Here is a 16,180-nt window from a genome sequence, read left to right as displayed (position 1 = left end):
ATATGGATATTTACAAAGACTGATGTTTTTATCGAAGATAAAGATATAATTCAATTACATAAAACAATCATTGATTGTTTACTAAGCATTTTATTTTCAACAATTTCACTTCATAAGTTCAGGAATAAGTTTTATATAAAGTAACTAAAAAGTAACTATTATAATTAATTATTAATTACTGAAAAATGTAACTAAGTTAAGGTACAAATGGAAAAAAAAAAGAAAGAAATCGAAGCTGTTATACATATTTATTGAAAAAAAGTTACTCTAATTTTAACTTACAATGAATTACTTCCCGATCCTTATTAAAAGATACCGATAACAGTCAACGGACGGCAATTTATTTTATACGTTGAAACGTGAAATGGAAACTAGTTTTTGTGAAAATTTGAGCACGATAGTATCGCAGATTAATTAACGTAACTCGCGACATGATCAATCAGTTTTTCGATAATATTTTATCACGGTACAGTGTAAAATATGTAGGATAGTTGACCATAACCGCATTACAAGTCGTAATTTGTTAATTCAGGTCATCCCGGATTAGCGAAGGGTTTAATTCTTTCGACAGTTCCAAATTGATTTTTTCCATAGGATAACTATATCGCAACAGTACAATCGTTGATAAATTATTAATCATACTGCAAATGAAGAACTTGTTCTCAAATGGGAAGTTGTAAATTGTTAACGCTATTTTATTCTTACTTCGATCAAATTTTACCCTTGCTAATTATTAATTTTGGTTCAATTTATTCTCTTTTTCTTTTTCTACTTTTAATTCTCTAAATTTTTTTGAAGTGAAATTTTTTAAGAGAGTGAAAATATAGCCACATTTGAAGAAGAATAAAAATTGTCACTCTTTTCAAGAAGTGAAATATTTTTTTCTCCAAAAATGGCTGTATTTTTTTCTCTTAGAGTGAAATTTTATTTAGAAAAATGTATAAAGAAAAAAAACGAATGAAGAGTCAGTTGAATACAGATTAAAAGTAATCTACATTCAGACAGAAATCAGACAAAAATCCGTAAAAATCTAAATTTAAGTTTGTGCGTATCTCGGTAATTTCCATCGGGCAATCCGTTATTCTTGTTAACATGGAAATTTTCGGTTGCGAAAGAGTTAATAGCGTCGGTGCAATATCGCGCGAAAGGGTTAATAACGGCGACGTGTAGCGAAAGGGAGAGCGCGAGAGATGGAGAGAATGTATCCCGAGAGAAGAATTATCGTCATGGAAAAAAGAACGCGAGCGCGAAGGGGCGTACGAGAATATGCGACGCAACGGGCGCGTGTTCCACCACATGTGTTTCGTATCAGTTGAGCTCGCAATGCGACAGACAAGAACTGGCGTGGTCTGTCAGCATCGCACACAAAGAGCAGCACAGTGGTTCGCAGTCGCGGTGCGATGTATTTTACAGGGAAAACGGCTGGAAGATGCTCTCTTCTTGCACGATTTACTTAAATCAGTAATGAGCCCAATGATTACTAAACCAACTGCTCTGCGAAAGTACTATCGTGAGCCGAAAGCTGTGAATGTGAAAAGGCTTGAATATTTCATGTATCTCCAGATTTCAGTATCTTTTTTTATTGAGATAAGAAAAAATTTTTATACAAAAATATTACACGCAAAAAAAAAAAAATAAACGAAATATCGGGCTCTGACAAAATAAATTCATAGATTTTTGTACTCTTCTTTTCTCTCTCTCTCTCTCTCTCTCTCTCTCTCTCTTGGTTTTGACACAATTTTTCCGTGTGACAATCTTCGTTAATATTTGTGGTTGGTGCTGACTGCGCGTGGAGCAGATATCTCGCGGACCACACGAACTAGAAATGTTTAGTGACGATACCATTTTATCATCTCCATTCGAGTCTGTTATTTATCGTCAACGGTATCGCCGACGATATCGCCAACGCCGCCCGTCGCCCTTTGCGGATGGCATCCGCCTTTCAGTAATATCGAAGCTACATCGTAAAATATAACGCACACTTCGAAAATTGTGTTCTTTCTCCAAAAACTTTTCGAGAGAAATATATTTTCGAACACATGCGACGTGCGATGGTAAATTTGCATAGACATGTATTAAATATTACCGATTTATAATTATTTTCCGTTTTTGGAAATACGCGATAAATCAATTGCATTTGCTTTCAACTAGATAACTAAATGAATAATTGAGAGAGACAGTTTTGAAGAGAAAATGTCAAAAGTTTGATATTTTCGACTAGTACGTAGTTATCTAAGTGCACAAGTTGCTGACAGAATGCTGGATGACATTTTAGGATCAGATCAATCAATCTAAAATAGATTACATGTACAAAAGCGAAAAACTCTTGAAAATATGAGAATATTTAGAACTAGAAATGTATACGATAGAGTTGATCTCTCATCTAGTTTTAACATTTTATTGCAATTTTTATCTTTTGTTAAACTTTTATTTTTTAAATTTACCGTAGCTTTAACGGAAGTTTTAGTCTGAGGAATTTTAATAATAATTGGATAAAATAAATTTAATATAATATAACCAGATTTTGCGGTATTCAGTAAAAGGCAGAATAAGATGTTAAGGGATGACGAGATATTAAACCACAGTTATCTGTCATGTGATATAAATTGTCTAATACCGAGATCTTAGTCGTCTGCTTTTCTGGAGTAAAACTCCCTCACAGAGAGATAATGTCGAAGTATATGTCGCTTCGGGCTTTCATCTGTCGCCATTAATCCACGCCGATAATGCGATAATTGCTGCATCTCGGATAATAACGATAGATTAATTACAGATTTTCTAAAAATTATTTTGTTAAACTGCTAAATTTCTGATAATTTGTAATTATTTGTGGTCCTCTCTTTTTCTCTTTCTCTCTCTCTCTCTCTCTCTCTCTCTCTCTCTCTCTCTCTAGCGTAAAATGAAGTGATGTAATTAATCATACACTGAAAACTGTAGAATAAAATAATTCTCTACTTGAAAGCTTATACTCATTAATCAATGAATGAATAATGGAAATGATTGATCAACGAAATCTGTCCTCACAAATATACATTTTATTTGTACTTTGACTTGTCAGGAATTATTGAATTATGTAATAGACAGTTATTAAAAAATTATTGAATTATATATGATAAAGAATTATTTAAAAAAAATATTGTTAATTTTTTACTGTCTGCTTATATAATATATACATATAAACTAAAATATAATCTTATTCTAATTTTTTTATAAAACGAACATCTGTTGTCGGAATATAATTTTCAATCGATATAGGGCGTTTTACATTATGTCGATCCTTGATTATATACGTCTCTGTGTAATGTATCGAGTGGAAGGAAGAGACACGGTAATTTCGGGCCTCAAGTTTCCTCGGATGTTGTCACCCATTAGGAACACCTGTACGGCACATAATCACAATGCGATGCGGTCATAAATGAAACCAGATGCAGGAGAATATGCATTACGGATGCACGCGCATGCACGATGCGACGTCGCAACATGAGGTCGCTGTTTCAAAGAATATATCTTGACTCAGTGCTTTTCAACCAACACCGTGTGTCGAATTTTCTAACGAAGTCTTCAAACTAGCAAATGATTGTTTCTCGAAAAATCCTCGAGAAACAATCATTTGCTGGTTAATTACAAGTTCAGAAATTAGGATAATCTGAAAATGAAACATATGTTTAAACGAAACAGTTGCATTGCTTATTTTATCGTGAAAAATTAACATTAGGTATACATTTCGTAATTTTATGATTGCAATATTTTCCATTTTACAATTTTCTAACATTAAAATAAATTTATGTATTATAAAATATTTTAAATCTAATAAATTTTTTAATGACATTGAAGGAATTGAATAATGGCTTGAAGGAATATGGAATATTAGAAAAAAATTTCTCGCGTTCTGTTGTTGGACTCATGTCCTCTATAACGAAATAAGAGCGTCAATTAAGTTTATCTGCACGATTAGCGAGAACTTCGTGTTGTTCCATTAACAGCGTGCCAAAATTCAGCATGCTGGTCTAAACGTGGGAAGGCAGCGAATTGCTTAAATGTCGTTGGTGTTAGTCTATTGTCATGCTGACTTTTAATTGCACACATGTTCGAGGTCTCGCACTCTTTCTTTCGATAAGGGACAATTATCGCCGATAGTCGGAACAACGCCTCCTCGCGCTTTCGAGTGCATACGTGTGCCGGGTGTCGCGAGCGAGAGAACGGGCTCGAGACAATGGCTTCCCTTGTCGTCTGCTGCACCTTAGGAGTCTTTGTGCCGAAAAAAATACGCCTCGTTTAGCTTCGACCCGATGCATACTATGAAACGCACGAAACGCTGTTTTATGTAGGTATAGAACGATATCGCTCCGATTTATATTTCGCGAAGAATTAATGGAGCCTGTACTTTGAATCCTTTTAAATTTTTTATAATTTTAATCTTATTAATTTTCGCATCATTATTTATCACGAAAGTCTAAATATAAAAGATATTGCGTGTGGCATACAATATTAAGAAACATGTAAAAAATATACGATGATGTATGGTTAAATATAATAATCTTATTATTTTAAATATAATTAAACTACCTTATGAAAACTTTCGCAGTTATTAAAATACATAAATAATATAAGACATTAAAATTCAGTTTTTATTTGTGACTTCCGCATTAAAGAGAATTTAAACTCAAAATCGAAATGTTTGAATTGTTTACAAATTGTATCTTATTACCTCATAAATATACATATTATTTTTGGATTGAAAACCGCGGAGATTCTTATAAGCAAATCATTTATATTTGATTTATCCTTGGAGTCAGAAAGTACTTTTATTTTTATTATATCTTTGTATTTTTTGATTAAACTAAATATCTGCGAACAGTAATGTGCAACGATACTTAGAATATTTTCTTTACTTATAATCTTTGTGATAGTTGCAATTGTAAAAAGATACTTTAATAATAGTAGGATTAATAATCGACGAGTTGAGTCGCGGAATGGTGATCTCGTGAATTTTATCTGGAAACCATGACGAAAGATTGCTCTCCTTGGCTGGACGAGCTGTAAATCGCATTAGAAGATCTCTGAGACGCGACGGATGCAATTATACGAAAGTTCATTTTATTCCTTCGTCTTCGCTGAGGTACGGAATTGGCTTCCTGAGATAATCGTAAAGAAGAAAGAGTCGCGGGAAGAGGGAAGCTGCGAGATTCCTCACGAGGACGCAACTCGCTGATGAAAGCAAATCGCCGACCTCTCGATTACGCAATCGGAGATTTAATTGCGAGGGTGAAGACTGCGAAGAGTTATTTTCACTCTTCTCATTAGTAATCAACACTTGTGATTTATTCAGTGCTGATATGAGGCATCTGATATATAATGTTCATGTAACTATAACACTACGCTAATTGTAAGCTGAAATATCACCGTTTTTTAAATAAGTATTTATAAGTTTTAATTATATTTCAACACTATGTAATTAATTATCACGCGTATATAATTAAAGATCGACATAATTTAAAATACTCTGTATCGATTCGAAATTATATTTCAATAACAAATGCTATCGTTTGTTAAAAAAATTAAAGTAAAATTTTTAAAAATTATTCTGTATCAAATAAATGATTTAATAATTTTTAACAAGTATATGAATAAAACTGCGGTATATTTTATTCAATTTATAAATATCAGAAATTATTTTTAACTTGTTCCCGTTTTATTCATTACAATTAACGAGTATAAATTTTTAAGTAGGTAATTCTCTTTGGTCTTCTCTTTCTCTCAATGTATGACTTTATAGTTATCGTTTTTCTTTACGTTAGGGAGAGAGAGAGGGACTACTACAAATAAATACAGATTATCAAAAATTTACAGTATATTTAGCATAATAATTTTTTGAAAGCTCATTTTATATATAGATATTCAATTTTAATTAATTATTATATTATTATGTGCACAAGTACATCAAATATTATTTCTGTTTTACTTTGACATTATGATTCTATTACATCTTTCATATTTTTACTTTTGTAACATAAATAACAAAATTAATATTATTAAATTAATGTCGACTAATATTGATAAGATTATAATATAAGATTGATAAGATTAAAATATTGATATTGATAATAAAAAATATTGATAAGATTAAGAATAAAATTTTTTCAAAGGTTTTCAAAAGATTTGAAAAGAGCTCAATTAATAATTTACAAGAAATAAATCGAAATGATATCTTAATTAATTTGATTATATTTAATTACGATTTGTTATTTTTTATTTGAGATTTTGTTAGCATTTCTGTAAAATATTATAGCTAATCATAATCATATTTTAAATTCTCGAAAATGGAGAAACATGGGGAACATCGAGAAATATGTTGATACTTCAAAATAACCAGGAAGGGTTGGGGAAAATTTTGCAAATTCCTGAGCGTTTTTCCGAGGTCCATCGGGGAGGACAGGAGCGAGAATCCTCCTCGCGAATCTCGCGAACTATCCAATCGTCTAATTCCACGATATAATCACGACGCATGCGCGCGTTTGTGTCTCCCTACTCTCACCCGACCCTCTTCCTCTTCTGGAAGAGCACTCCGGAGTGACCAGGCCTCGTTCTGGTTTGGGCTCAGTATCTCGGCGCGTTTCGTATCGCGTGCGTCGCGTTCGCCGCTTCTCTCCCGAGGATGATGCAGAAACAGAGGGCACTGAAAATGATCTCGAGAGCGACGATCGTTCACAGGGCGAACGCAGAAGCTTCCCAGTCACGATGGTCCATCTCGTTTCGAGCTTACCGTAAATTTAGTGAGCCAGCTCCTTTTTTCGAAAATAGGCCGAGATGGTGGTCGTCAATTTTTCTAAACGGTTGAACAAGTAAGTTGTTTTGAATTGTAAAAAATATAATTAGTCAAGCCAAAAAGCTAGTTTCACTTTAATTAATTATTTTCCGAATAAATGTTTTTCGTATTATTATATATATGCCTATAATATAACAGCAGTGTATACTATATATATTGAAACGTGTGCAACATGTTTAATATGAAAATCAATTCTGATTTTTTATGGAAGATTATTAAATGTTAACGATATTATCTCTCCTGCTAAATGAAAGGACGTATTATCGATGAATTATCGATATTTATTGCATTACATTAAAAAGCATTATGAACGATTAGGAATATCCTCATAATTATGGACTTATATGCAAAAAATCGGAGGATTAAAGGCGTACACGTGTATTTATCATTAATCATATTTAAGCGCTTATTTTATGACGCACTTAAAGAGTAAAAATGTACTTCTCTCTCTCTTTCTCTCTCTCTTTCTCTCCTCATACAATAAGATTAGTTTAGCTTGTTTGGGAGGAAGAAATTAGTCGCAAGATTACTTACACAGTGTACGCGCGCATTGCGTTATTCTGGCTAATGTAATCCTGGCTATAAATCCAATTTGAGAGATTTACAATGTGGGATCGGCGAGAACCGTTTCTCGGCGATAAGTTATCTATTCTAATGAGAATAATCCTGTGGTGACTCTTGCGAGATTTCTCGACGCAACAGCGAAATAATGTCGCGACTCATCGTGCGACTTGTCTTCTCGTCTCTTTTTAGTGATCGTGAAATATTATTATTCATCGTTTTAGCAACGTGGTCACGCCTGATGCTGCCGTGCATACCGACGACAGTTTCGCACACGAGCAGCAATTCGGTTCACCTTTCACGACCACCCTCGCTTAAATTCGATCACGGTGGTCTCTTTTAGAAGTCTTAAATCAAACGCGAAATCAAATACTTCCATAAATATAAAACTCCGGGTCGGAGTTAATAATATTTGATGATAAGCGAAAAATGTCTAGCTGAAATTGCGACTGAAGTCCATATTTGTAATATAATTGTCCGACGAGTGATTTTTGTTTTTTAAAATACGATATACTATGAATGCGACGATAGCCATTTACAAAGCATATTGAATACACACATGTACTTTATTAAATTTATGAAGAAAATTGTTTTGCTAAAATTTAAATGTATTACGATTTTGCAGAAATATATTTCGAAATTTGTGTGAATGTCTATAGGTATATACATATAAAGAATGAAAAAAAATACAGACAAGAATAATTGTAAAATAATTGAAATATCTAATTATCGATAATTCTAAAATTCTTAAGTAATCTTTTTTGAAATTTAAATCGGTACCAAAATCAATTCGAAAATTATTAACAAACTAAATCAAATATAAATATTAAGATTCCATTTCATAAAGATAAATCGTGAAAATTAAAATCTATCTTTTAGAAATCAACAGATAGAAATTAATTGTAAGATCGAAAATTGAAAGTTCCTTTATATGCATTTTACATAAATGTTTGTAAATTGCTCGAATGTATTCTAAACGAGAATCTATGATGTTGAAACCATCTGATAACAGATCGATTCTATATTGTTCCTCGAGGAATTGCAGAATTTCCGTATGATCGAGAATCAAGAGCACTCTCGTGAGAAAGAAGTTAGAAGCGTCTGATAGTTCCGGAAATGTTTCGCGAAACATATTTCCTCGATTTTTCCTTTTTCTTCTCTGAGTCTCTTTGTGGGAGTCAATGGTCCACTCGACGGTGATTCATCGCCGTTCTTTTGTATTACTCCTTGACAGAAAGGGAGATAAGAAGAAACAAAGAGAGAAAGAGCGAAGTGAGAGAATCGCATTGACAAGAAGTTACGCGAATTCCCGCAAAAATTCCGTTCTTTACGATTCTTCGGCAAGTTTCCCGGAGGAATCGCGAGAATGTCGAGGAAAAGGGAATAGGTAAATAACGATGCGGTCTTGTTAATGGCGGAACTTCGTTGACACTTTAACTGGTATTATAATTGTACTATGGATAACAGATAATGTCGACGCATTCTCTTTGTATAATAACGGAATACAGGAGTAAAGTATATGTAAGAATTACTTAATACTTAATATATAATTTTTATATTTATTAAAGTGATGAAAATAAATAAGACGAATTGACGATCGTTGATACGTTATATATATATACATCTCATTATTATATATAGCTGTATATTACATACATTTTATTATTACAGCATATATGTATTCTTTAGTTACGTCGCTGTTACAACAAATATGCTGTAATAACGATGTAACTAAATAATTGTCATTTTGGATTTTCGGATAAAAAAACAGAAACAAAATGGAAAAAGAAAGAACATAGTTTATAAAAACATATGTTTATTCGTCTACACAATTAGACACAATATTACAACAAAATTCAATTTACACACGATGGGTCATCTATGTCAATTGTATCTCGGCTAATTTTTATCATTTTAACATATATATATATATATACAAAAATTATTACGTAATTCCTAACGCTTTACATCTTTAGAAATTTTTTATAAGGTGATTATTTTTTTAAAGTTATGTATAAAAGTTATATAACTAGTTACTTGATGCCACTAGTTTTTCAAAGAAAAAAATGTATTGAACACGAATGACGGGCGTTAAAATTAATAAAAATGTCAAATTCGCAACATTTAAACTTATTTTCTGGAGAACTTTGTTTTTTCACTATCATTGTTGTAGCAAATGAGCGACATATATTTCCTTTTTAGTATTTTAGAGACAATTACGTTACTCATTCACATACCGATTATCACAATTATTTCAGTTTTCTGCAGTTTTTTTAAAATAAAACAAGACAAGTTTTTATTTCTTACGCGTTCCTTTTGTTATATGTTTGCATTGTTAAAGATTTTTTCGTTGAATACAGGATAAACCTAAAGTATAATTCTTATTTATACGCAAATATTTTACAAGTAAATTCTCACAGAAAGACGTCATTCGTATCATCAAGCGTTAACGCAATAGGTAATAGTTTTGTAGCTTTATTAAACAAGAACCTTTGTTTCCAAGAAAGCAACGTTATCGGCGGGCTTGCATTTCCGTTTCCGTATTAGCGACAGTTTTCTTATCGCATGAATTTTCAACCTTGTTTTTCTATGCGCCAACCGTTGAATGTAATCGCGTGACAAAGTGGCTCTCCTTGTAAATGGAATTTTTTGAAAGAATACTACTTTTATATGCGAAAAGTACCATTGGGATTGCATTTACTGCTGCAAATAAGCAATATTTTTCTACATAAGATCTTCAATATAACATAATTTATCGTACAAGATATAATAATTTGTGTTATGACAAATAATTATTATTATTGTAATATTATTATATTGTAATATATAATTATAATTATTAAGATAATTGCTGTAATGTATCAAAGTTATCTCTTTCCTTTATTAACATTAAATGTCACAATGTCATAATAATTAGAGACTCATTTTAAATTATCTACAATTTGCATTAGAACTCAATATATTTCTGTTTATAATTTTATACGCATTATGCAATTTTAAGAATTTATGTTTAAAAAATCAGAATATATACATATATAGAATATATGATACATATACGTATATTTTTTTAATATATATTATTCAGAATTCTGTTATTTCTGATATTTCAACAAGGCTTCTAGATCGTTCAATACACATTGTATATTACATCTTTCTTAGTTAAGATCGCTTGAAAGTCAAAATAATACACAATGTATCGAACGATCTAGAAGTCTCGTTGAAATATTCTAACAGAATTCTGAATGTACATCAATACATAAATAGAATTTTATTCTAAAATGTAAAGCGTCTTATAGGTCGTCTATATCAAACTTCAGCCGAAAATGTAGAAGAAAATGAGAATTATCGATTACTTCATTTATACAGGCAACGAGTCTTTTACCTTGATTTCCCGAGCCAACGCGAATCGCACGACGAACGTACGCAAACATATAATGGCGCCACGTTATAAAAGCAGCTATCGTAAACTACACGAAGACGTCCTGTTTTACAATGCGTCGAGATTGCGGTGTTGTGATATTTGCCGTTGTTAGAATTTGTCCTGTAACTTTCGTTACCTCTCGCGTCGCGAGAGACGAGCAGAACCGGAAAAACCGCGTTCTCCTCCGGAAAGCGTTCCGACAAAATCCTCTGGGATCTTTTCGAAGGAATGGTTTTCGTTGTTGTTAGAACATTTACATCATGAAGGAAAGTTTGCGTCGTAAAATAGAATGCTCACCTTGTTTTATCATGTTCGTAAAGATCTCGCTTTATTCCCCGACGTAATAACCGACGAAATCATTAACCATTTCATCGGAAACTAGAAAATAAGACTAATATTTTCCACTTGATTTAACAAAGATGATTGAACAACGAGATTTGAGATATTTTCTCATTTAATATATATATATATATATATAAATTAAAATATATTTATATTTATTTTAACATTTATATAGAATAACCTCTCCTTTTTCTATAATATTGTAATATATTATATAATAATTTACACCCTACTTCTAAATCACAGGTATTAATTTTCCTTTCACTGCTTAAAAATTACAATTTAAATTTTCAAAATCTTTTTAATTATTTCGATTATCGATAAACGGGATTGTTGTGATCAAAGTGCAACAGGAAACGGCGCACATAAAGGCAGTTACGTGTTATTAATATAGATTTACAATTATTTGCATTTTGCTTTATTCGTTTTATCGGTCACTTGTAATGCTGCACAGCATATATATTGTTCTATCGCAAATGTATAAATTTGAATACCGTGGCCATCGTGCTAGTTGGTGACGTATTTTGCATAGAAACTCTGTAACAGAGTCTCGCTTGGAGCAATTTTGTCAAAACATGAATGAGAAAAAAAGGTATATATACTGTTTTTTTTTTATACATGTTGCCTCGTTCTAACTTATACTATCTTACTTATTCTAACTTATTGAAGTTGACAAAAAACGACGTATCAATCAAAAGTTTATTACCTTGTGATGTCAGATTCTGTTACAGAGTCTTTAATTTCACGTGACGATGGATTAATCTCAAGAGCTACGAGTTTTATCAGTAAAAAAGTGGGGTTTGTTGCATCATAATTTTTTATTTAATTTTTTCTTTAACGCTTTAATGTTTACGAAAAAATATTGATGTTATACGCATATGATAAAATATTGAGTATGAATATTTATTCATACTCAATATTTTTATGTGCGTATATATCATTTTTTCTTCTTCCTAGTCTGGTCTTATCTTTATTAAGGTATGAAGACATATGTGAATACGTCGCAGTTGAGCTTAATAATGACTTAATAATGGGATACCTAAATAATACTAAATGCTTTTCTAGTGCTCCGCACAAACGTCGCAGCGACTATTTGTGTGTGCGGGCGTATTTGCGGAGATAGTGGTTATCTCCGTCAAATACGCCTCCGCAATATCTCGCTTTTCCAGAGCAGGGAGTAATTACGATCGATACACACGCGAATTAGTAGGGGTTTGCGTAACGAATTCCGCGAGAGCGATCGTTAGACTCGATGGTATTCGCGAGGGTCCACAGAAAAAAATAGCTTGGTAATATTTATTCCAAATTTTTGTAATAGCTATCTAAAATAGGTTCAACCAAATGTTTTGGACAATATAAATAATTTTTGTTGTTATAGGTTTATGATTTGGTGATATTAAATTGTTGTAAGGATAAAATTATGTTATATTTTAAGTAGCTCTCTATTACTAAACTATTTTTTCAAGAGAGCGAGAGAGAGAGAGAGAGAGAGATGTAAAGTTTCTTTCTAATACAAATCCGAAAAAGTTCCATTTTATCATATCTCTCAGTATCTTTAGGCTGTCCATATAATTAATTAAATTTGATACGAATTACATGGTAGGCATATTTGAAAAGAATTACTGAATATTGCAGTAAAAATAATTTTTTTAGTGTTTTATGTACTAACCGTGTTATGGAATGTTAATATCTCTTATGTACTTTATAGCAAATTTTGATCGCATTGAAAATTTTGCGTGTACGAACGAAGCGTGGGAATTTTTATCGACAAACGCGGAAATCAGATTCAGAAGTAGAATTTCCATTAAAACTCGGATTTGCTCTCGGATATCGCTGAGAGACGAGCGGATACTCCGGTTCTCTCCAGCTTGGTAATTTTATAAAGCGGACAAGCATTGACGCGAGATGGTATCGACGAGAGCGAGTTCTCAGAGATCATCTATTGTTAAAAAGAGAGTAAGAGGGGGAGAGGGAGGAGAGAGAAGAAATATTGTATTTTGTTACCAGATGTTTACTATTTTAAGTGTATAAACAAGTATGGAGATCGAGTTTCAAGGGTCAAAATGTTATCTTAGGTTAAATTACAGTGAATTTATGAAATTGCATACGGAATGAATGTTTGATATAAAGTTAATGTTTAACAAGCTAGACAAATGAAATATGTTTAAATGAATTTTTTTAATTGAAATAATTAGTAATTTTTTGAGTTTACTAGTCATAGTTCATAGGTAAAGATCTAAATAAAATAAATAATCACATTTCAATGAAAATTTTCTACATTCTCCTTTCCTTTCAAGATATTTTATAAGATAAATATATTCTAAGACCGGTATTCATAGTCAGTTCTTATTTCAAAACCATCTGAAGTAATGTCTTAAGACGCTAATGCAGCCTTCTGATTGGTTTGTGAGACCTCAAGACTGAACTTAAGACGGTTTTGAATATAAAAACTGACTATGAATACCGGTCTAAATCTTTTATATATTTATTTATATAATCATATTTCACTTAAGTAAAATTTTACCTTTTAAATAGAAATTAGTGCTCGAAAGTGTTTGAATTTGAAAGACTCACGGCTTATACGTAATAATCTTCTCGAGAATTTATATATTCGTCTTTCAACTTCAAACACTGTGTCGCATCGTGCTGGCGCTTGTCCAGAACCGTTCAATGTCCGTTTGACAATCTCGTTCTCAGCATTGGCATCTTTTTTTCGCTTCATTGCGAAAAAAGCTCGTTTCGATCGCAAAGGAGTGTGCAACCTCAGAACTCCGCCGCAATTCTCTGCAGTTGAATGAAGCACTTGAAATACCCACAAAGCGCTCTTATTGGTATCGATCGATGGAGAGAATAATTTTGTATTTCTTTGTGTGATGTTATATAAGGCTGTACCATAAAAAAAGATTATAGATATTTTTATGATGATTCTATCTTAGAATCAATTCTTCCTTAAAAATATTTTCAATTTTTGAAATATGTTGTCATTATAGTTATTATTGATATATATAATTTAAATGTATTATAAAAAAAATTTAATTTAAAAAAACGGTATATATGAAATCGGGTAATTTGTAGATTAAATTTGATTATATTATTATTATTTATAATTATTTTTATGTTTGTTTGTTATTCATATATTTTTAACAAGCTGTCTAAAATAAATTAAATTAAAAACTTGTTGGCAATTGCATTAGTAAATAATTAGCCATTGTTCTAACTTAATATTTGCAGCCTGTTAATCTATTTCTCATGGAGTTCGTTCACCTCAAGTCCATTAAAACGTTCCATGCTCCACCAATTCTCTCCGGTATCATATTGCCTTGTAAGGCAGAATTTTTTTCAATAATACCGTTATTAAAATCAGTTGCAAATGAGAAGTGGAATTATAATAGATCTCTGATGGTTCAAACAAATTAGAAATCGATTGCTCTGAGAGGAAAGTACGATGCTTGTAATACGGACAGCGTAGACAAAATCACGATAAGCAAATAAATTACGTTGCTTTTAATCATTCGAAGACTCGTCGACAATTATTCCTTTAAATAAAATTGACTTTTATTAATATTGATGTTAGATCTTTATTACAAGTTAGACATTAAGCACTGTATTAATTTATATCTAATTATTTTTTTACTATTGCAATATTAATTTATTATTCTTTTTATATATACGTTATATATAATTTATTGCTAATCATCTTATTAAATTTTATTGTATTGTTGAAATCTTCTGTTTTTTTACGAAATTTTAAGTTAGTATTGTTTTCAAAACCATCAATACTTTTTGTTTAACTAAAAACAAGAAGAAAAAAAAAATTTTTTAATTTTATTTTATATTTCTACTTTTCTTGGATCATAATATTATAAGAGACCCTGCTACATTTTGTCGGTTGCAGCATATTTCTGCTAATTACGCGTTGTCGTTCTCATTAGTATTTTTTCCGCGTCGATATTTTTTCTGCAGGAAAATAGATCATTTTCATAATGTTCAACCGAACACCGATAAGCGCTTAGCTTTGTCCGTGAAAAACAGAAACCTCCATTTTCTGCTGCCATCAATTCTCTTTTTCTCGCTGAGGAACGACTCCGTTAAAATTCGATATATGCACTTCGGTAAATTTACAACTTTGAAAAGATTGAGATTGTTTAAAATAATTTAAATTGACTAATCGTGTTACATAACGATCCGACATGTGCTCGCTAAATTTCAAAGTTATTTAATAATTGGCTGTTAAAATATGATGAAAGGTAGGCGTCTATATTGACAATAGATTTAACCCTTAATGGTCTAACGTGGGTCGTTCAAGTCCCCTAAAAGGTACACTCTTCACCTTTAATTTCCACTTTGATTTATGTCGATAGCTTCATTTGGATTGAAGTTATGATTTTTTAAGTGATCGAGTGATTTTACACGCGGTACCACCATTTTTAATACAAAATTATATACAAAAATAATTATTTTCGACATACAAATTTTTTTTTCTTGAAATTGAAGAATTAATGAAGGTCCATGAATTTTTGCAGATTTTTTAAAGCCCTTTAACATGTCTAAAAAACGCCGAGACACGAATGGCCCACGTTAGACCATTAAAGGTGCCGAAAAAACGTTAGACTAGTAAGGGTTAATTATGAACCATGAACTTTCCAAAAAATATTAAATTATATTAGTTTGGTTAATTAAATATTAAGAAGACTACAATAAAAATTTACGTACCCCAAAAAATTTATTTTATAACGTGCAACAATGATTTTTTAATATTGATAATATATCGTAACATTAAGATATCATATATTCTTATAAGCTTTTTGTTTTTATTTTTACGTGTTTTATTCGACTGCTCGGTAATTTAATTGACTCAAACGTATTAAATTTACTAGTTTGCTATATAATGTTTTTTTTTTAGTCGATCGTTCTTTTCCTCTTTTTTGTTTGATTATAAAACTAGGACGCGAATATTAATGCGTTATGTACGTCCGTGGCGTTTTTAGCTCATTAATTGTTTTATTAAAGCAATTACCAGAAATATCCGG

General features: G+C 31.4%; 1 protein-coding gene across 1 annotated transcript in view; it reads left to right on the top strand.

The window, feature by feature from the left end:
- The first annotated feature begins 6,785 nt into the window (after positions 1-6,785).
- The window catches only part of Mmp2 (Matrix metalloproteinase 2), an 88,848-nt gene continuing 79,453 nt past the window's right edge, over positions 6,786-16,180 (top strand). The window contains exon 1 of the mRNA XM_018542481.1: positions 6,786-6,842. Within this exon, the coding sequence (XP_018397983.1) occupies positions 6,808-6,842 (35 nt within the window). The 5' untranslated portion in view covers positions 6,786-6,807. The remainder of the gene's footprint in view (positions 6,843-16,180) is intronic.

This window comes from Cyphomyrmex costatus, unplaced genomic scaffold (genome assembly GCF_001594065.2).
Source record: "Cyphomyrmex costatus isolate MS0001 unplaced genomic scaffold, Ccosl1.0 scaffold11, whole genome shotgun sequence".
NCBI classification, from domain to species: domain Eukaryota; kingdom Metazoa; phylum Arthropoda; class Insecta; order Hymenoptera; family Formicidae; genus Cyphomyrmex; species Cyphomyrmex costatus.
This window is presented reverse-complemented; position numbering and strand designations above follow the sequence as displayed.